General features: G+C 35.6%; 1 protein-coding gene across 11 annotated transcripts in view; it reads left to right on the top strand.

Annotated features, from left to right (window-relative positions):
* The window catches only part of TRPS1 (transcriptional repressor GATA binding 1), a 261,087-nt gene extending 237,738 nt beyond the window's left edge, over positions 1-23,349 (top strand). For all 11 annotated transcript variants that reach the window (XM_021942574.2, XM_021942568.2, XM_021942570.2 and 8 more), the window contains 2 exons: positions 13,157-13,279; positions 16,492-23,349. In XM_021942574.2, coding sequence (XP_021798266.2) covers positions 13,157-13,279; positions 16,492-17,553 — 1,185 coding nt within the window. In that variant the 3' untranslated portion in view covers positions 17,554-23,349. The remainder of the gene's footprint in view (positions 1-13,156; positions 13,280-16,491) is intronic.
* Positions 23,350-23,589: the final 240 nt, after the last annotated feature.

Raw genomic sequence — 23,589 nt, 5'->3', positions numbered from 1 at the left:
GGAAGTCACCACCAGAGTTATGTAATGTAATCCTTAAAGGTCTTTTAGAATGCAGTCAAAAGGAGAGCATAGGAAAGAAAGACAGGAGACATGTATTCATATATTTTTAAATGTGTAATTGATGTAATAAACTCTTTAAAAGACAGTTGCTTATATAAGGGAATTTTAGGGTCACCATTAATACATTTTTTCATGTTGTAAAAATAAATATGAGGCCCTTTGTATAAGTTTTATGCATATGCACATTAATGTAGATATTGAGTTATATACTTGTATATAAGTTCCAAAAGTGTATTGTTTTCAATATCTTCTAAAATCTAATATCTATTGAATTATTCAATCTCTTCTGAAATTAAGAGAGAAAGGAGAAATTTAATGATCTCTGAATGCCTCATATATGTCAAGCATGACGTTCCATAGTCTCACAGACATAATTATGTTTATGTTAATTGAGTATGTATGTGAATTGAGAGAACTCCAACATAGTAATAAAAATAAATTGACAATAAAAATTAATCATAAGTTATCAATGTCTTATTTTCCTCCTACTAAAGTAAATAATTATTAGCCTGACATTTACAGCACTCTCCTAGGTACTCTATTGCTGCATTTTTCAAAATTACCGTATAACCAATTATATTTGTTCTCAACTATGTAAGAAACTCGTGAAATTTCTTGACAACATTGTTGGCGTTTTAGTCCCACTTCTAAAAATATATTGCTTTAATGAAAATAAAAACAACTAGTGACATCTCACTCCATGGTAGTGCTGAAAATGATTCCATTTATTCATTTATGTGAGTGTATGTATATATATGTTTGTATGCACATGTATATACATAACCAACATATGCCATATCTATACATTTTGCAAATTGCTCATAAGCTGAGACAAACAGGGACTGTTCCTTTCCTCTCCTCTCCTGGGCCTAAACATGGCCCAGAATGTATTAGTTTTCTTTTGCATTTCACAAAAGTGAAACTGTTTTCAATCTAAGTTCTAGTTTCTGTAACAATGGTTGTCCTTCATATTTCATGAATAAAGGTATGCTTAAAGCATAATGCTTGTATGTGTACACACACGCACACACACACACACTCCAAAGCGGCTGCAGCATCTCTTCTGTTGGAGGTCAATTCAATTAAGCTATCACTAATTAAATGCCCACTGTATGCAATGCACTGATAATATAAAGATTAAAGGAAAAAGTAGGTCCTTCTTCAAGAACCTCCTTTCCCCTGTGTGACTTGCACATGTAAATAATTGGAATCCAGCAGTCTGTCTCCTATACCTATGCTGAGAAAGTAGAACTATTTTATGATTTCAGACAATTCAATATAGGAAAAACCGAGGCAAACTAACATTCGAATGCTCCAAAAGTTAAGTTTGTACATTGTCACAAAGTTCCTCTTATGATGGAGACTAGTTTTGATATATTTGGGGTAAATTTGTAAATGTGAATTAGCAAAAGATAAGTCACAACTAAGCATTTTTGTTTGCTTTTCATTTTTTGTATGTGTTTTAAATTTCAGCTACACTATGAATCCTTTTTCAAAATATTTTTAAGAGCTTAATAATTTTTTTCTTTTCTTTTAAAAAAAATCTGTATTACTTAACCATAGGGAGAAATGACATTTCTTTAACACAGATGACTTTAAACAATAATTATGGGTAATTTCTTGCTATAATTTATTTACGTCTTTTGCCGAGATTGTGTGACAAATTCAATATGTTCATCTAGAGGAAAAATAATGCCAACAGAAAAAGAATATAAACATGAGGCAGGGGAAAATAAAGTTGTTGAAAAGTTAGTGTTGTATTTTCAGAGCCCTTCTCATGAAATAAAATCTCACTCACCAGGAGTTTTGTGTCTCAAGTTGGGCTGCCAGGTCTCAGTTTTGGTTTCCTGATATTCTGCTCGATGTACAAAATGTCAAAGTGAAAAACAGCTTTAACTGTTCCTTTTGGTACGGATGACTGAGGGGCAGCCTCCAGGATGCTTGATGCGATGAGGTAGTTCTTACTTTGGTATGCGATACAGTGTGATTAATAAACTCCAGATCACAGAGAGAGCCGGGTGCGAGTAAGGCTAATATGAGTGCAGTTTCCTACCCAAGACAATGTATTACCTTGAGCTAATCTGGTGGTACTGAAGAGAGAATTTATACATATATAGATATACACACACATAAGAAAGACAATCACTGCTTTCTTCTTGAGCAGCTGCAGCCTGTCCCACTAATGGACGTGCAAAAGCAAAAACTGGCAGCATAAGGTATGTGTTCGTTTTTACAGATGGTACTGCAGACAAGTTGGTAATTGAAAAGGAAGTCGTGTACGTGAGCTATTTGACGGGGCAGGGAGTAGGGACAGCCTATTACAGGACTTCCCTGTGTAATTGACTGGGTGAGTTATTGAAGTAGTTTTCCCGTGAAAGATTTCAGTTATTACAAAATTACATCATTATTAAGGAAATTCATAATTCCACATTGTCTTTTAAAAATCATGTTATTAAAACTTTAGAAATCAACTCAATTTTCCCTGTCTGCACAGTACCTCTATCATGAAATTATCTGCTCGTGGTCGTTTTCACCAGTAGTGGTCACAGAGCTCTTATTTAAAGGCACATCTTTCGTTTGAATAATGACATAACATTAGGTGCTTATTTTAATCATTGGAGAGGTGTCCATAAATACCTATGATTTTATGTGTCCTGAGGACATACAAAATTGAATTAAATGAGAGATAATATTTGTAATGGTTTATAGTTTCAAAAATAAATGAAATTCAGGTTCATTTGTTTTTAGTCTCCCACCACCTCACTCCCCGTGTTTCTAAAAGTCAGAGAGAATGGCATGTTCCCAGAGGTATTCCCGAGATAGTCTGTGAAGTATTTAATCCAAATTGCATATTTGGCATCAGGGTCGTTCTGTGGACACATTCATAGTTTATTATTAACTCTTTTAACTGTTTTGAACCTCTGTATATTTAACTCATGTATTCCCATATGTTTTTGTTGTTTATATTAAAATAAGCAGTGGTTGCCATCTTTCTGCTGAGCAGGCTAAAGCCTGTGTTTTAACATCTGACTTGTACTGAATTCTTTCAATTGGATAGCCTATAAAAACTGTTTAGAGTTAGGAGTATTTTTGTCATTACTCTTCTGTGATGAAATGCAAAAGTACGTCACATATGAAAAGTATAATAGTAAACTTCATAGATAGATGAAGAACATGAAGTTTTATATATAATATTGGCAGAGTTTTTAAGCAGACATTATTTAAAATATTTTTATATTATCTGATTCTTGAGGAATTTGGTAGAATAACCTCATCTCAGAATTGCCAGTAATGTATCTTGAATAAAAATGATACCAAATATCACAAAAGGTCTCTGCCTTGGAACATATACATATATAAAAGAAATCTAGTAAATTGGTACCTGAACATGTGTGTTTACAGAGCATGTCAAAACCCCAGCACCATTTTTCTTGCCCCAACTCTAGCCAAGTCTTCTGCAAAAGCAAACAGAGACTTTCATCCACAGCTAACCTCCCATGTAGCAGGCGCTATGAGAAGCCAAGTCAGTGGTGTCACCAACTTCTGCTTTTAAGCAGCGGCCTGTTTCACATACTTTTTTTATTTTTTTTGACACAGCAGGATCAAAACACATGTACTGCATCCCTCCCCCTTCCCCAACACTGCCCCCCAATCAGCCAAGTGCTCTGTTCCTCTGGCTATGACTGTGTCGACCTCAAAACAGCTCGTTGCCATATCTGATGAAGGATGACTCATTTCTTTCTGGTACCTCAAAACTTGCATAATTTCAATCAGCTGTTATTGGGTGGTTTGAAGAGATAAGGGTTCTTTAAGGCCAGGATATTTTGAAATATTTTTGGTAAAAAATTCCCCAATCTCCTCTTTACTAATAAGGGCTGAAACATGGTTCACTGTGGCTTTCAAGTGAGGACAACCTGGGTTTGTATCTTACCCCTACTATTCAGCAATTGCAAATTGCTTCTAAGCCTCAGTTTTCTCATCTATAAAGTGGAGGGAATAATAATAATGATGATAACAATACTTGACTCTTAGGATCATTGTGAAGATATCAGATAATGAGACGAGTCCTATCGTATGTTATCCTGCAAACACATGTACAATGATGATTATTTAAAAAGGGACAAAGTTAGTCAAACAAGAGGATTCTATTAAATAATTGATTCAAAAATTCTTTTTTATTGATTAATTTTCTATTTATCTATTTTAGAGATAGCATCTCACTCTGTTGCCCAGGCTGGAGTACAGTGACATGATTATAGCTCACTGCAGTCTCGAACCCCTGAGCTCAAGGCATCCTCCCGCCTCAGCCTCCAGATTAGCTCAGATTATAGATGCATGCCACCACACCAACTAGTTTTTTTTTAACTTTTTGTAGAGATAGGTTCTTGCTGTGTTGCGTTGGTTGATCTCAAGCTCCTAGCCTCAAGCAATCCTCCCACCTTGGCCTCCAAAAGCACTGGGATTACAGGCATGAGCTACCACGCCTGACCAAAAATGCTTTTTAGAATATGATCCTGTCTTATTGCCTAGACTTAGAGACCAGAATGTGTTTTTTGATGCTGGATAAGTCAAAGAACAATTGTCAGTTTCATACTTCATCAATAAAAGGAGAGTAATAATAACTAGTAATTCACTGTAAATCTAAATTGGGATAAATAAGTGTTAGGAGTTCTTAATCTTGGGATCTGGTTCCGTCAGCACTCAAATCCACAGGAAATCTTTGGATACATTTTGTGAGGGACATGCTTTTGACCATGTTAAAGTTATTTGGAAAATATTTTATACTTTATTTTTTCTGGGGAGTGTCATAAATTTCACCAAAAGATTGTATGATCCCCAAGAGTGTGAGAAACCATCAAGGAATGACTGAAGTGTATATAGCTGCCTCAAGGGTGGCAACACTTCATAAACCAGTTATTGTGTTAGGTACTATGAAGAGAATTATTATTATTTTTTTCTGTTTCTTTCAAAATAACCATTATATATTATAAATTTAAAAATATATCATTACATATTATAAATTATAATGTGTCATTATATATTATAAAGGCAGCCCTAGAAAGGTGTAATACATGAAATATTAATAACTGTATTTGACTCTCTAATTAAATGCCTAGAAGCTGAGACTTTTGGACCTTAGGACTTTTCTAGAAAGGTCTTCATCACTGATATTTTTATGATATTTTTATTTTTAGAATGTGAACCTATCCCAGAATAAAGCTGCTTATTAAATATATTATATAAATAAAATATGCAACAGATTTATTAAAAGAATCAACTCTTGTGCTGACACACTGAAGTTTAAGAGGTGCTAAAATTGTTTAACTGTGCCTCCGAACGGCCTTTTATTATATTTTTTCCTTCCAGTGTCAGATTTTGGCACTGGCATAGAAGAACGTCCCTGTAGAGCTACTTTCCAACCATTGTTGTAGCTGAAGGAAGGGTGAAAACAGATACATGATGGCAAAAATAGAAGCACTGAGAGACTTGAGTAGTTCTTTTAACAATAATGACTTTCACGTGGAATGAAAAAAAGACAGTGCAGACATAAATTTTCAACCATATTTTTAGCTGTCCAAATGCGTACTTGCTGTAAATGCAGAACATTATTACAGAAACAGCATGGTAAGAACTCCAAAAATCTGGGTTTTTCCAATTCTGATTCTATTATGTAATTTCATTATGACATAGGGTGTTTTGTTTGCTCCTTTACCAAATATGGGGTTAGTTACCAAATATGGGGTTAAAGAAGGGAGATGGGGTCCTCAGACCTGTGTAATAAGTTTTATATCTGTGTGATAAATTTCTAAAACCTTGAGATGTAAAGAATCTGTATGAGTAAAGAGTGGGATATACCTGGGGAAATGGTGATTTTCGGCTGTGTCACTCCTAGAATCACCAGTTACATCTCAGAAGAGATGGAGCTAATGTGTTTAGCACAGTAGCATTACCTGATATATTGGGTAGCTCCCTATGTGGCGACGTTGTCAGTGGGATAAGTCTTAGATGTATTCATATCTCAATGCAAGGTATGATTACTACAGTATGTATTGCCTCATGTCCTGGAACAAAAACTGTTCTATTGCTCTTAGCCAGAGATGCCAGTTTAGTTTACACTGGTCTCCATTATCATTGCTGATGTGTTGAGGAAGTGAATTTAATAAGCAGGGTAAACAGGTTTTGTTTCCAAGCTCTATGGTGATTATAAGATGGGTGCTTGGCTGAACCTGATAGAGTCCCTTCAGTTTTTTGGCAAGAAATCTGAGGGCAAAGAGGACTGTTTTAAAGCAGGCAAAGACATGCTGTACAGCCCATTTCAATGGATTCTTCACAATTTTATTTGAAACAAAAGTTGGCCAGGATATTGGTAAACTATTGCTTTCTGTTGGCAGAGTGCTTTACCTGCTCTTGTCCAATTGTTGGCCAGCCTGTGCTCCTGATAAGAGTCTGGCTGTTCATCTAAAGGTGTTTATTGCAAACTATCATCTATTTTTAAGTTGTTTTAGCTCCTGAATTCAGTATATTCCATAGGATCTACTGATGTGTAGTCAACAGCTGGTTAATTCTGTTTTGGAGGGGAAGAGGGCAGGGACATGGCCTTCGATGTCTCCTAGTGGTGAATGATAGAGATAAGAACTAAAATAATATTCAACACTTATTGAATTATTGAATATCAACAATTACTGAATATCACCTACATATGTGACAGTCATGAACACATATACTCATGTCAACTCTATTGGTTGCTAATAGAACAATGTGATTGATAGAACATTATGACTAATGAGAAAATAAGCAAGTATTAATTTGTTTCTGAAATGACTTAAACTATTACACATTTTTGCAAAGGAGCACAGGAAGTAACCCCTCTGATTATTAGGTAACTTTTAGCCTTTAAATGAGATTTACGAATGGGAAATGCTTTGGTATCTTCAGAAAAGTTTCCACGTAATTCACATGATTTCAACTGTCAATGTTCATGAACAATTTCTGTTTGTGTTACTTTAGCTCTATACTTAGTATGTTTTTAGAAGATTCCACTGGAAAATCTGCAAGATTACAGACCATGTTTGTCTTATGCTGTGACCCTGGCTTGTAGCACAGTGCCAGGCACATGGTGGACATGCAATAATTACTCCCAGAACTTAACTGAATTAATTTACCACTGAAATTGTATTACTGTGAAATCATACCAGAAGCTTTGCTCATAACCATCTATGCATTTCGCTAACATGAACATTGCAAAGAATTTTTGATATAATCAAATAAACACAAATTTTTTAAAGAGTTAAAAATATTTGAGGTACATTCATACTAACATTATATGAATCAAATTTCAAATTGATTCGGTTTAAAATGGCTAAGATATAAAACCATAAAAAATATGAGTAAATATTCTGCCTATCAAGGCTTGTTATGTAATTACATGATTTCAGTATGGTTCTTATTCATAAAAAATTATCGTAAAAGATAATTTCTTCACAAATTCCTTCACCAATGGAAACTTTTAATATCTTGAAGATGAATATCCGTGTCTGTAAATGTTAAGCCACTTTAATAAATCATTCAATCAAATTTACTTCAGATGAAATCAGTTCTTTTTCAAAATTTGGAGATTTGGAAACCTTAAAATTTTTATATTTGGCTGGTCTTCAAATATAAAATAAAATCAGGAATAAAAACAGCTGAACCAATTTAAAATTTAATAAAAAATGTCTTAAGTCATATCTGGGTTTCCTAACATGAATGCCAAGGCTCAGCTATTTATCAATGATATAGAGCTGACTGAAGATTTAAGTCTCCGAAAAACAAAACTTGAATTGGAAACTTAGAGAAAATTTCAACTATTGTAACCCTCGTGTTGGTGTTAGCCATGAACCTAAAGACAAAAGGTGTTGTGTTTTGTTTGTTTTAAATATTTAGTCATTATACTTATTGGTTTACTCTAAAGGGGAGGGAAAAATTACACTGGATTTAAAGTGTATTCGTATTAAAAGACAGGTAGGTCATTTTCTATTTCTATTTGATGATTTTTCAGATCCATCACCTACATTACTGTTGTGAAAATCAGTGTTGTGGCTATAATATTTGAAATACCGAAAGGGATCAAGGGCTCAAAAGACATGCAAATTATCACTGAAAAGCATTTGCCAGGCAATCACTGGCTTCAAAACTCCTTGCAGTTAACTGTTCGTACCATTATTCATCCTTTTTCACATAGGAAATTACCAGCCAACGGAAATGGCCTGGAGACAACACAAATGCAACCTAAATTTTACTGGTCAAAGCATTAAAAGAAAAGCAAACAATCATTTTCTCGAATTGCTGATTCCAGAATTTTTTCTGTAGAAATTTTGAGTTGAGCTGACTGATGTAGATTTGGGTTTTCAGCCAATCCTCCTTCACTCTTGCCCTCCATTGAAGCCACGTAGATGTGGAAGGTGAACTTAGAGCAGTTTAGGGGCAGAGATTGCCACTACTCTATGTGACTTTACATGTGTGAGTGGGCAGTCTTCCCTCAGTCTGAGAGGAGAGTACGATTTGTGCTATATATGCCCCTCAGGAATGCCAATTGGTGTTATCGGCTAGCTACTTATTCCTACCTGTTTTCCCTCCCAGCACTGATCTTATCCATATGACCCATAATTCTTCCCTCTCACGCACAAGGTGATGGAGGTACAAATTATTATCTCTTAAGACAGCTTGTGGGAAAAGGAGAAATTTATTATTTAAACATAAACAGACACAGATAGAACCATCAGCAATTTGTGACTATAATGATACAGATAAAAGAGAGCTACCTCCAGCACCTAGCAAGTACCTGGCATCAGCTCCTTCTCAAAAATACATGTGGGGCTGGGTGTGGTGGCTCACGCCTGTAATCCCAGCACTTTGAGAGGCAGAGGCGGATGGATCACCTGAGGTCAGGAGCTGGAGACCAGTCTGGCCAACATGGTGAAACCTGACCCTACTAAAAATACAAAAATTTGCCAGGCGTGGTGGCAGGTATCTGTAATCCCAGCTACTTGGAGGCTGAGGCAGGAGAATCACTTGAACCCGGGAGGCGGAGGTGGGCAGTGAGCCGAGATCACGCCACTGCCCTGCAGCTTGGGCAACAGAGTAACACTCCGACTCAAAAAAAAAAAAAAAAAAAGTGTGGAAAGTAGGAGTGGACAATGAATTTTCTTGATTGTGTTTTCTACAACATCATCAGCCGTCTCTGCCCAACTCCAGATTAATTTGTCAGCCTGAATGGAAGACATTTAAAAGGGATTTAAAAAAAAAAAAAAACAAAACACTACTTTTTTTCCTAAAATATTTTTTTCTAAAAATAATGATAGAAATAATAGCAGGCAGGATTATTTTCAACTTTCTTAATGTTTACCCTAACAGAGCACTGTCCCAGGTGCTTATTCCTTACAATACTCAGTGACGATTAGGAAACGGGATTTCTGTCCTTAATAGGCTTACTGCAAAGGAGAGTGACAAAGTATTTTAAAACTGCCATGCAGGATAAAGTATGAATGAAATAAGATCGTTAGTGCTTTTCTTTTTCTTTAAGTTAAAGCCAAGCTTTGTTTTTGAAAATAGAGCACAGGAGGCTTCTACTCTGCCTTCCTTTGGTAACAGGCTGCTTCCCTGTCCTTGATTGGGCTAAGGATGTTGATAACTTCAAAGGAAATCCCTTACTGTGTCCTGCCAGGTTACACTGTACACAGTGTGACCAGGTCAGGACTTGCATCTGTATGGTGCTTTAGAAAGATGTGGTTCTGCAGTGACACAGCTCAGGACACTCACTCCCTACTTCTCCCACCTTCTCTGCTGCTTCCAGAAATTTTAATTGCACCAAAAATAAGGTTCTACTAGGCTTACCAAAGTACTAAATTTGTTTAGATGGGAGGTAACTTCGTGTGTGAAAGAATTTCTCACCTACCTCCCACTCTCCACCCCCATGCAAGCTTGCTCCTATTGAATTCTAGGTGCGAACACCTAGATATTTCACTCTGACTCAACTTTCCATTCTCATATTTGATAAGATTGATATGAAAGAAACACATTTAACAATATTCAACCTTATGTTTTAAGCATCTCTCAAATATTAAATAACAAGATTCAAGGGCTAAAAAGAAAACTAACAAAATATTTTTCTCATACAAAAGAAATAATAATTGAATTCTCTTGACAAATAGGAGTTGAGCACTTACTACATCCCTAGCACTGTTTTAATTGCATCTGTTAATCCACACAAGGATCACAGTAGCCGGGCGTGGTGGCTCACGCCTCTAATCCCAGCACTTTGGGAGGCCGAGGTGGGCACATCACCTGAGATTGGGAGTTTGAGACCAGCCTGACCAACATGGAGAAACCCCATCTCTACTAAAAAATACAAAATTAGCTGGGCATGGTGGTGCATGCCTGTAATCCCAGCTACTCAGGAGGCTGAGGCAGGAGAATTGCTTGAACCCAGGAGTTGGAGTTTGCAGTGAGCCAAGATCGTGCCATTGCTCTCTAGCCTGGGTGACAGAATGAGACTCTGCCTCAAAAAAAAAAAAAAAAAAAAGAATCACAGTAGCTCACACTGTAAAGATCGGAGAACTTTAAGCATTGAAAGGTTAAGTGACTTGCCCAGTGTTGTGCCTGGCAAATGGCAGAGACAGGTTTTGAATACGAGTGTTCTGACACCTAAACCTGATTATTAACCTCCAAGCTCTACTAACTCTGAATAAGTGTATTCAAAGTACTCCTGATATATTTAAAATGTGATATGGTTTACCTAAAATATAGCAAATTATATTAGAGTCTTAAGTGCAGCTTTTAAAGCAAGCTGTGCTTTTGGAAACCAGTGCTGTAATTTCGGGATTTTCCCTCTAACCAATGAAAGGCATTTTCTTTGCAAGAGAATTAAGCACCAACTTGTGCAAGGGTTGAAACACTCACTGAAATCAGGATTACACCCACTTTGGCATGGTGTGTCAAGCACCCAGGGTATAAGGAAAGAAAAGCAGGCTGGAGAGAATGGTTACACATTCACATTTGAGCCGCAGCCATATATGTGGGTTAGTTTCCAAATGGACATTTACATTGCCCTTATGTGTATCAAGTTGGTGTTTATTTGCAAACATGTTATTTAGATCTAGGAAAATGACAGGATAGCCCCAGAAAAGTTTCACAGTTATAACCTAACTAGGCTCCCAGTTTACTTTGCATAAAGGGCGTCCCCAAAATGTTTGATAAACACAACTTCTAATATTTCATTGATTTTGGGGGAAGCAGCAGTCCACTTTTGCAGTAGGCACTCACTGGGACTTGCAGACTGACACCCAACATTTGTTATTGCTGTTATTGAGACTTAGAAACTCATGATACATTTCTGGTCCAGAGTTGGGTGGGGGGAAGGAGAAAAAAGGGAGCCAGAGATTATCTTTGAAAATCTAGTTTTTATTATATCACCTAAAGTAGCACAACCTGCTACACTAATGAAATCGTGTTCTTGGTTTAAAAGGGCAATTGTTAGCCTGACTTTGTGCTCACTAAAAACATTCCCCCAATCTTGTTAAGTTATTGCTCTCATTTCAGATTTTTATGGCTGTGCAGCTTACCAGCCCTCATTTCTTTACGTTTCATTCATTTTCCTTGTATTGATGATTAATGGAGGATGTCGAATGTTAGAGTGAGCAGGCATCAGCAATTGCAAGATCATAATTAGTTTAGCTGACGAGGGCCTCTGATAGCACTTGCATCTGGATGGAAAAATTACCCTATAGGGAACTGGCTGCTCACCAGGTCTTTTTAGTGATACATTGTGAAACACCCGATGAATCAAATGCCCTTTCAATGCCAAGAAAGTGTTCCAGTCTTGAAGCCAAAATTATGTCTGCAGAAAGCTTTCCATTTGAAATGTATCAGAGTACAATTATAACCATTGTATTTTCTTGGCAGGGATACCACTCTTCTACAGTATGGACTTGAGTTAAATAAATTGCCTAAATTTTATGAATCCCTGAAATTTTGACTTATAGCACATGTAATATTTAATTTCTAATAAAATTAGGTTCCAGCAAGACTTTTTCCACTCCTTATCTAACATGCATATTTTATCATTAAAGGCTTTGCTTCCTAGAGAAAGGAGAGCCGAACTACAATTCAAGCTGTCTTTTTTTTTTTTCTTTTTTTTTCAGCAAGAGAATTCCATTTCCTGCCTGTTAGTATTTGTGCCTACAAACACAGCCTGACTTTTGTTTAAGTGAGAAGTTTAATGGAATCATTACTTGATAGCAAGAATGGAACAAGCAATACTAATTATCTAGTTTTAAATATTCTTAGGTTATTTTGAACCTGTTGATTACAAAACTCAGGCCACTAGAATCAATTTGTATTTGGAAACCCTTGTGATTTCAAGTCTAAGTGAAATAAAGTAAATAAATAGCCATTGAAGGGTCTGTGTTGCCTGACTTAAGTAGGCACCTCATAAGTGTTCTCATTAGTAATACTGTACTTTTAATTGGCTGAAGTTTCTCCAAACCCTCTCATGTTTGAGGAATAGAGGAATCTTTCGGATTTTACAATTGCAAACGAAAGATCAGAATTGAGTGTCTTATATTCTCTTAATACTTACGTTACATGAATGACATACAAAAACACAGAAATCAAGTTTGATTTTAAATGGTTTACATTTGTTCCAAACGTGACTATATTTTAAAGCTCAGGTGGCATGTGCTCCTCCTTTCCAAAGTGTATTAAACATATTGCCATGTTCTGTCGTTTTGACTTGTGTTTTGACACTTTTAAAAGGTATATTTTAGGGTTCCGCATTTAGGAGCCATCATTAAAGCCATAAAACCCAAAGTTCAAAAAGTTAAAGCTGTTTCTATGAAAAGCCTTTGGTGTTCCACACACCTCATCCATCACTGTAGGGTTAATTATAATGAAAATCAGTGGTGCCTATTAAACACAATTGAACCTGACCTCATTATGGGCAGTGTGGTTTTATACTGTCATTGTTGCTAGTTTAAAGACAAAACTCCTGGGTTGATTTGGTCTAACTCCACTGATCATGTGACTCACCTCTGACCTTGGGTTTTTTCCCCTGTTTCAGAGGCGTAGAGGCTCCGGTGTTTTTTGTGCCAATTGCCTGACCACAAAGACCTCTCTCTGGCGAAAGAATGCAAATGGCGGATATGTATGCAACGCGTGTGGCCTCTACCAGAAGCTTCACTCGGTAAGAACTTGTTCCACTCTTTCAGGAAAAGCTTTATAAAGCAGTGTTGGCCTGGTCTGCGGTGTGATAAGTCCCATTCCCTGGCTTGCAGTGCCTACCCCCGCAGGGTTGTTTAATACAGTCACTTGGAGTGCATGTGTGATTTATGGTGAAAGGGGCTTAGATGGGATGGGGAGATAGGTTTGAGGTCATTAGTAATGCATTATGCTTCTTTTGATATAAAAGAGGAAAATGATTGATTTCTGGGAACTTCACAGCAGATAGTTGAATTAATGGTTATCAGAATTCAGTAAAATTATTTTAGGTAAAAAGGAGAAAATTTTTAGAAGTTTCAGAAATATACAAAACATTTTTAAAAATGAAAAAGGACGCTTTCATTGTTCAGTGTAAAATAAAAGGCAGGGAAAGAATTAGTATTTTTTAGTTTACCTTTGGAATTCGCAAGTGTTATCTTGACCGCTTTAGGGGCCAGAGGGACACATTCGGAAGGATAGTTCTGAACTGAACCAGGATCAGAGAATATCACAGGAATCTCCACAGTGCCTTCAGTGGGTATTTCAATAAGGTATCTGAAGTTCTGAATAGCACACACACCAGGGTAGAGTAAGGTGCAAACATACTTTGTCTTTTAAGATCTCCAGCAGGCTTTGGCTCACGGAGGTCCTTTGAATTACTTTTCCTCAAATTTTAGTTAGAATTCTGTAATAAAATTAAAACTCACAAATCCTCCATCTGAATATGGATTTGACTTACTGAAGGATTTTTTTTTTAGTTTAGAAAGTTCATCTGCTGACAAGAGCTGACTTTAAAATAGGAATCCCCCACTTCGTAAACAGAAATTTATTTCCCTGTGCCTTTTTCATTTTGTTTGGCATTTTACCATAGCTCTTAGCACAAGCCAGTGAATACATTATGGCTACAGGGAATACAATTTTAGACAAAACGTTCTCATATATGGACTATTGGAAGCACTCTTTAAAAAATGCATGCTGCTAACAATACTAATTGGCAGTAACCTGTAAAAACCTTAGTTATTAGCATGTAGCAAGTAGAGTCTGCCCCCCGCCACATACCAACTTATTTTTCTTTTAACCTTCATCATTTAAGCATAGCAATAAGCTTCTATTTAATGGGAACTGACATTAATGATTTTAATTGAACTCTGGCCAATCATAGGCCAAAAGTAAATTAAAATACTACTCTGCCAGATTATGGTAATTTAACCACTGTGATATGAACTAAACTATTTTCTAAAAATTATTTTAACATTCATCTGTCCAGAGGTAAGATGTTTTTAGTTTTGAGGTTTTTTTAAAAACCATACATTGAAATACATAAAGGTTATGTTCACATTTCATGTCAAAAACTGACACAAAAGTTATGATTGTTTAAAAAAGGAATTTATGCAAATTTCAGGTTTCTTTACAGTGTATAGATTAAATAATGCATATGTTTATAATGCTAATATGAACTCTTTGTAAACCTTTGTAAATCTGAGCAAAAGAAATGCACATGGCATAACTAAGCTGTGTTACATTTTCTTTCTTTAACAATGAATTGTCAATAACAACAAGTGTGTTATCTTTCTTCACTTCGAAGTATGTTTGTAGCAACAGAAATGTTCAAAAAAGAATTTGTAGTTGTACTCGTTCAAGATATAAGAGGTACTCCCTTGCATTCAAGTGTATCACTTCTAGGAATAATTTATAAATTATATTTATATTTATTTTAAAATTTATATTATATTTATATTATTATAACATATTTATGAATATGTGTTTATATTTAAAAATTTATAATTTGTAAAATTATACATTATATACACATAATGTATAATTTATAAAGTTACAAATTTATAAATTTATATTTATAGTCATGTTTTATGTAGAAATTATTTTCTGATTTCAGTAATCTTTTAGAAAAATCAGACTTTAGCTCATTTAAAGATTATCCTAAATTTTTAACCTATAAATATGCATTAATTTATCAGACTGATTCCTTTGATTTTATACATCAAAGAGCTCCAACTGCAAGTAAAGTTTTTATTATAGTCTTATCCGTGGATTTAAGTCATATTATATAAATACCTGTTGAACATGTCCATAAATACCAATCATGTAATGTTTAAGCTAAACAAAATACTTAAGCGGAATGAAAGTTAGCACTTACTTTAAGAGTAGAGTGACAGATCAGATATTTAAACCAAAGCTACACATGAATTTAGATTTTCAACACAAAACTAATGCTTCACCTATTAACAAGTCGAATCTTTCATCATAAATATATTATTTAAGGGAGAGAAGTAGAAGTGAGAATAAAAAAAAATCCCTCTATATTGCTTTGATGACCTGATATATTTCCGCACAATTCTGTCAGTTTATCTTTATTTATGCTCTGATATTAATATTTTATATCCACATTTGCAATTATTTAGAAGCACGCATGTATTAGTTGCTTAGGTTGCCATAACAAAATACCATAAACTGGGTGGCTTTAAACAGCCAAAATTTATGTTTTCACATTCTGAAAACTAGAAATTGGAGATCAGGTTCCAGCAAAGTTGGATTCTGAGGAGGGCTCTCTTCCTTACTAAGCCACCTTCTATCTGTGCCCTTACACAGTGGAGAGAGATCTCTTTTTCTTCCTCTTCTCATAAGGCCACAGTCCCATTGGATTAGGGCCCCACCCTTACAACCTCATTTAACTTTAATTTCCTACTAAGGACCCTGTCTCCAGATACAGTCACACTGTGGTTTAGGGCTTCAGCATATAAACTTATTCTGTCTATAGCAATGTGTAATTTTTCCATTGTTATCAATATGTATCGCCTGTGTTACTCTTGTATGCTAGCATTTTAGTGTACAACTCAAAAATTGAAAAATCACATCACTTCAAGTAACTTTCTACACAGTTTCATCACTAAATGATGCAATCTCAAAATCTGTTGCATTTGGAAAGGCTATTTTCAAGTAGATTAAAGTTTTCAGTCCCCCCTGCAAAGATGGACATGATTTAATTAGAGTAAAATAGTGCACTTTGGTTACTTCCTCTGATCCTGCTTAGGGCAAAAGGAGGAGATTTAGTAAATCTACAGCAGAAAGCCTATCCCTGCCTTTGAACTTAAGCATGGTTTATATTTGTGAGGAATTTTTAATGCATTTTAATGTATTTTTTAATGTTTTCCTTTTATGTATTGTATGTGTTCTCTGCAGACTCCCAGGCCTTTAAACATCATTAAACAAAACAACGGTGAGCAGATTATTAGGAGGAGAACAAGAAAGCGCCTTAACCCAGAGGCACTTCAGGCTGAGCAGCTCAACAAACAGCAGAGGGGCAGCAGTGAGGAGCAAGTCAATGGAAGCCCGTTAGAGAGGAGGTCAGAAGATCATCTAACTGAAAGTCACCAGAGAGAAATTCCGCTCCCCAGCCTAAGTAAATACGAAGCCCAGGGTTCATTGACTAAAAGCCATTCTGCTCAGCAGCCAGTCCTGGTCAGCCAAACTCTGGATATTCACAAAAGGATGCAACCTTTGCACATTCAGATAAAAAGTCCTCAGGAAAGTACTGGAGATCCAGGAAATAGTTCATCCGTATCTGAAGGGAAAGGAAGTTCTGAGAGAGGCAGTCCTATAGAAAAGTACATGAGACCTGCGAAACACCCAAATTATTCACCACCAGGCAGCCCTATTGAAAAGTACCAGTACCCACTTTTTGGACTTCCCTTTGTACATAATGACTTCCAGAGTGAAGCTGATTGGCTGCGGTTCTGGAGTAAATATAAGCTCTCCGTTCCTGGGAATCCGCACTACTTGAGTCACGTGCCTGGCCTACCAAATCCTTGCCAAAACTATGTGCCTTATCCCACCTTCAATCTGCCTCCTCATTTTTCAGCTGTTGGATCAGACAATGACATTCCTCTAGATTTGGCGATCAAGCATTCCAGACCTGGGCCAACTGCAAACGGTGCCTCCAAGGAGAAAACGAAGGCACCACCAAATGTAAAAAATGAAGGTCCCTTGAATGTAGTAAAAACAGAGAAAGTTGATAGAAGTACTCAAGATGAACTTTCAACAAAATGTGTGCACTGTGGCATTGTCTTTCTGGATGAAGTGATGTATGCTTTGCATATGAGTTGCCATGGTGACAGTGGACCTTTCCAGTGCAGCATATGCCAGCATCTTTGCACGGACAAATATGACTTCACAACACATATCCAGAGGGGCCTGCATAGGAACAATGCACAAGTGGAAAAAAATGGAAAACCTAAAGAGTAAAACCTTAGCACTTAGCACAATTAAATAGAAATAGGTTTTCTTGATGGGAATTCAATAGCTTGTAATGTCTTATGAAGACCTATTAAAAAAATACTTCATAGAGCCTGCCTTATCCAACATGAAATTCCCTTCTTTTATTATTCTTTCTTTTGATGAGTAGGTTACCACGATTAAAAAGTAAGATAAATGGTCAATGAGAAAGAATGGAAGATGGTAAACAATCACTTTTTAAAACCTGTTAAGTCAAAACCATCTTGGCTAATATGTACTGGGGAAATAATCCGTAAGAGGTATCACCAGACTAGAATTAGTGTATTTATAAAGAAAGAGACCAAAACTGTCTAGAATTTGAAAGGGTTTCCATATTATTATACTAAAGCAGTATTGGACTGGCCATTGGACCATTTGTTCCAAAACCCACAAATTGTTGCCTAAATTTGTAAGTATCATGAAACCTTAGGCAGAGGAGGAGAAATTGAAGGTCCAGGGCAATGAAAGAAAAATGACGTCCTCTCAATTTAGTCTTCTCTCATTGGCCATGTTTCAGATTTTGACCTAGAAATGCGAGCTGTGGTTAGGCTTGGTTAGAGTGCAGCAAGAAACATGACAGATGGTGGCACGCTGTTTTTAGCCAGCCCTGCCTGTACATACACATGCACACCCTCTCTGATATTTTTGTCCTTTAGATGTTCAAATACTCAGTAGTTCTTTTGTTTGCGGTTTAGATTTCATTTTGTCCACACATGTACCCATTTTAAAAAACAATGTCCTCGATGCTTCCGTAGTAATTTCATTTTAGCCAGGTATTTCTTTCTTGTGTGTGATGAGCCAGTATGGATTTGCTTTTCTAAGCCTCCTGTTGGTTACTAATCTCACTTGGCACATTATAACTAAAGGAATCCCCTCAATTCAAAAGCATAGATGGATACAAATGTCAGACCATGGGTTTAATCTGTTTAGAACACATGGCATTTCTCCATAAGGTAACCTGCTGTATTTATTTATTTTCTTTTGGTTAAATATAATTTCCAAACTTTGTGGTCAGGCAGCGTCTAAGGTTACGTTACCACAGACTGACAGTTGGTATATGTACTAGTCAATCCCTTCATTAAATGTATACAGATTTAGTTAAGTAGCATTAAATAGGATTCTTAGGAGTATGTCCTCATAGAACTTTTAATACTTAAGGCTTTGTAAAAACTATCCATGAAGGGAAAGCTCCTCAGCATAACTGCTCAGGGAAATAGGGCTAAATAACTGAACATTAAATAATTGGTTAAAGGTGCTGTTAGTCGAGCCTCAATGCTTGCTACAAGGATGTATGTACAAGGACTGACTTTAATAATTTGCATTATATTGTCCCAGCCAGTAGTTTATTTTTTGCCACGGAGATGTAGAAGATATTACAAGCTACTGGATGCACTGTCAGATTAACTTATTTCATTAAAGAAGTTGGGAGAACAAATAGGAAAAAAGAAAAACTTATTTTTCTAGTAAATATTAATGTATTACATTTCAAATAATGGTGCCTGACATATTGAATAATTATTTTCTACAGTGTACGTATGCAACAAAGATATTCCATCATGCATTAGAGTCAGTTCTGGCTCTGCCTAGCTGTTTACATTTGCAAATGTAGCAAACAAGGTAATGAAGCAACTATTTCTATTGCAGTAGATATCCTTTTGTGTGTGTGTGTGTGCATTAAAGTTGTAAACGGTAACATGAAACAAATGAAAGTTCTTGCTATAATGGTATGGAAAACAAGAAGGAAATGAAAATATTTTTATGCCTACTTAGGAAAAAAAGGGTAGCACTATTCATTCCAAGTACTTTTTTTTTTTTTTAATTTTTAAGCTCTTAACTCACATTGTTATGCTTAAGATGATAAACATATATCCTCTTTTTATTGCTTTGTCTATGTTTCATATGAAACATTTCAGAAATTATTTTGATAAGTGTTGCTGGAATCTGCAACGCTGATGTTTTTATTGCATTCTGTAGTCGCATTTGCACTCCATTTTTACATTAATTCGCAGTTGCTTTGTATCGTTTTGTTTTGTTTGGGTTTTGTTTCTTTTTCACAGTGCCGGGTCTTCGTTTCTTAAAGTTGGATGGCAGGTAGAGTTCAACCAGTTCGTGACTGTTGTAGCGAATGAAGTTAAAAAAAAATGTCTTTCTGATGTTGTGTTGTCATTTTCATTCTTGCATTTTTTTGTTTGCATATTAAAAAAAGAGAAAAGAGAAAGCAAGAGACAGAAATCAGGACTAAGTCCTCTGCTTCAGTTTCATTGTTAATGGGCCTTATTCTGATCTCACCTGTCGCGTAGCTCTAATATTCACATAAACTGAAATAAAGAAGTGGAATGAGGAGCTTTGACATTCAAATTATGTGATGTAATTTATCTTCCATAGGAATTTTGATGGATACATCTCAAAATATATAGCCAGACTTGAGAGGTGACAATTAAAGATCTAAAAAAGAGAGGAGATTCCCCAAACAACAATATTTAATTTTCTTAGTAAAAAGAATAACAAAATGCATCATGGCAATCCTTCAGCAACATTATCTATGTGGACTGCTTAAATCAGCAAAACACCAGAAGTTTGGTTAACTTGGGCAATATGGCAAGTATTACTTTTTGGGCAAAACTACTCATTAAGCAATGTCTCTAGTGTGTCAGACACAAATAGGTTCTTTATTTTTGGCATGTATGCCTTTTTATTTTCATTCAATTTTTTTTTCTCAGACAGACATAGTAGTAATGTCTAGCATTGGAAAATACATATCACTATTCTTGGAATATTTATGGTCAGTCTACTTTTTAGTAGAATATTTTTGGATAGCATTGACACGATAGATCTTATTCCATACTTCTTTATTATTGATAATTTTATTTTCATTTTTGCTTTCATTATTATACATATTTTGGTGGAGAAGAAGTTGGGCTTTTTTAAAAGAGACAAAAATTTATTATAACACTAAACACTCCTTATTTTTTTGACTCATTAAAGCCTTTATTCCATCTCAAGATATATTATAAAATTTATTTTTTTAATTTAAGATTTCTGAATTATTTTATCTTAAATTGTGATTTTAAACAAACTATTATGGTACGGAACCTTTTTTTAATGAGGAATTTCATGATGATTTAGGAATTTTCTCTCTTGGAAAAGGCTTCCCCTGTGATGAAAACGATGTGCCAGCTAAAATTGTATGCCATTTGAAAACTGAAAATTTGTGTATGTTCTAAATTGAGCTTTGGATCAAATTTTAGACCAGGACCAGCTCATGCGTTCTCACTCTTCCTATTCTCACTCTTTCTCTCATCACTCACCTCTGTATTCATTCTGTTGTTTGGGACAGAAAAGTCATAAAGAGCCAACCCACCTCAGAATGCTGTGGATTGAGAGAGACACTACATGACTCCAAGTATATGAGAAAAGGTCAGAGCTCTAAGTGATAACTCTGTAGTTCAAAAGGAAAAGAGTATGCCCAATTCTCTCTACATGACTTATTGAGATTTTTTTTTAATCAACTTTTAAGATAGTGATGTTCTGTTCTAAACTGTTCTGTTTTAGTAAAGGTAGATTTTTAGAAAACAAGCATGGGGATTCTTTTCTAAGGTAATATTAATGAGAAGGCAAAAAAGTCTCTTTAACAGCTCTTTGTTGAAGCCTGTGGTAGCACATTATGTTTATAATTGCACATGTGCACATAATCTATTACGATCCAATGCAAATACAGCTCCAAAAATATTAAATGTATATATATTTTAAAATGCCTGAGGATTACATTTTTCTTAATAAACTGAAGAGTCTCAGTATGGCTATTAAAATAATTATTAGCCTCCTGCTGTGTGGCTGCAAAACATCACAAAGTGACCAGTCTTGAGACCTGTGAACTGCTGCCTGTTTAGTAAATAAAATTAATGCATTTCTAGAGGGGGAATATCTGCCATCCAGTGGTGGAAATGTGGAGTAAAGAAACTGGTGGTCTGCTTCTGTGCTGTATGCCAGCCTTTTGCCTTAAGTTGAGAGGAGCGCAACTTTAGCTACTGTCTTTGGGTTGAGAGCCATGGCGAAAAAAAAAAAAAAAATCAAGGCATCTTTGGTGAGCCAGTAAGGTGAAAGCTTGCTGACTGTTCAAGGCACAAGAGAAAACTGAGGAATTGAAATGCAACCTGAGTATCAAACTAAATATTCTAACCAAAGGTAGGTACTGTTAGGTGGAATTCTATCATCAGGCAACTGCAAATGAGAAGAAGATAGAAGGACGCCCATCGGGACTTTGGAAGGCAGTGTTATTTTCCCAAAGAAAGACTTGGCCAAGAACAGAGGGATGGCTTCTTTGCAGAGCGCTCCTTTTGGTTTTTCAGTACTGTTTCATAGACAGTGGACTCACATGTTGTGGTGCAGTTGCTTAGAAAGCATCCTAGTTAATTGCAGTAATTAGAACTTCTGCAATATGCTAGGGCAGAAGTATGTCAAGTCAGGGATGAAGAAAATGTGAAATTCAAGAGTAATCCACATGTGAGAAACTAGATAATGTACGATCATGTGTTCTCTTGAAAGGAAAGGGAGAGCTGTAAGCTTCACTCTGTCCTACACCAGAGAAAAGCAGGAATAACTTTACCATGGAAATAATGTTTAGCTTTTATCAGAGAAAATGGTCCTTCTAGACCATAGAGTCCCAAAACTCAATTCTGGTTTTCCCCTGGTGGTGGTTGTTTTTTTTTTTCAACATATGAACTGCAGCATATCACTTTTTCTTTTTGTGCCTCAGGTTCCTCAGCTGTAAAATTGAAAAATATATTAATAATATTATTAATAGTAATAATGGTAATGTAGTACTTGTTTGTAAAGCACTTTGAGATCCTTGGTTGAAAGGCACCATAGAAGTGCCAAGTATTATTATGTGGCCAAGGGGGTTATTTAAACTGTCAGTTCCCGAAGGCCAGGAAAGGTTGGGGTCATTTTTCTTAAAGATGAGCTGTAAATATCAACTAGGCAGCCAATAGTGTTGACTATGAAGACGCAAAACTGTTACTAGGCTGATAAAACCATAGTTTCTTAATGGCTACCAATAAGGCAAATATCACAATAATAAATGCCAAATTCCTTAGGGTGGACTATTTGACAACCACATGGAAAATTTCGGGGGAGGCATGTGGGGGGAACATCTCAAAATGCCAATGTAAAATTAACTTACAGCAATATTCACCAGCAGAAAATGTCTTTCATATGGAATGATTTCATGTTGCTAAGAAAAAGAATTCAATTTGTAGTCCTGATTTGAATATTAGAATGTTGGCTATAATAGTTCTGTTCTTACAACACATGAAATTTTTTCGTTTTATTTTGTTTTGTTTTCATAGTGCATGTTCATTTCTACTCACAAACATGTTCTTGGTGTATTTCTTATGCAAACAATCTTCAGGCAGCAAAGATGTCTGTTACATCTAAACTTGAATAATAAAGTTTTACCACCAGTTACACATAACGGCGTTGGTATGGTTTATATGGATTCACTTTCATCCGTCTAGCAATAGGAAATACAGATCATTGTAATATATATATATACAGGCTCTGCTGAATTGAAATGGTGAAATCAAATCACCATTTTAAAGAACTATTACTTATATTGGTAAAGCCTGGATTCTCTCAACTTGTTTCATTTTGCTTTGCTTTTTTTCTTTAACCAATCAATCTCTTATTGATAGATTTTGTGTAAAAAGATATATACTAGTTTCTTCAGAAAGATTAACAATAAAAATTGTGTTTATTTCAAAAACATTCACTGAGTATCAAATATTGAGTGTTGAGTATTGGGTAATGATTATGTTACGATATGTAAAAACTCCTGCTTATGAAGTTTTAACTTTGAATACAGTATACTCGTGAATATGATGCAAAGATTCTAATCAATCATCTCAAAAAGTTTAAATTAATATGTCAAATATCTTGTTTGTTTGGTTAAAATCAAATTAATCAGAGCAAGTTCCCTGAAAGATGACTTTGAAAGAGAAATGAGGT

This window comes from Papio anubis, chromosome 8 (genome assembly GCF_008728515.1).
Source record: "Papio anubis isolate 15944 chromosome 8, Panubis1.0, whole genome shotgun sequence".
NCBI classification, from domain to species: Eukaryota; Metazoa; Chordata; class Mammalia; order Primates; family Cercopithecidae; genus Papio; species Papio anubis.
The sequence above is the reverse complement of the archived record's forward strand: the minus strand, read 5'-3'. Positions and strand labels throughout refer to the sequence as shown.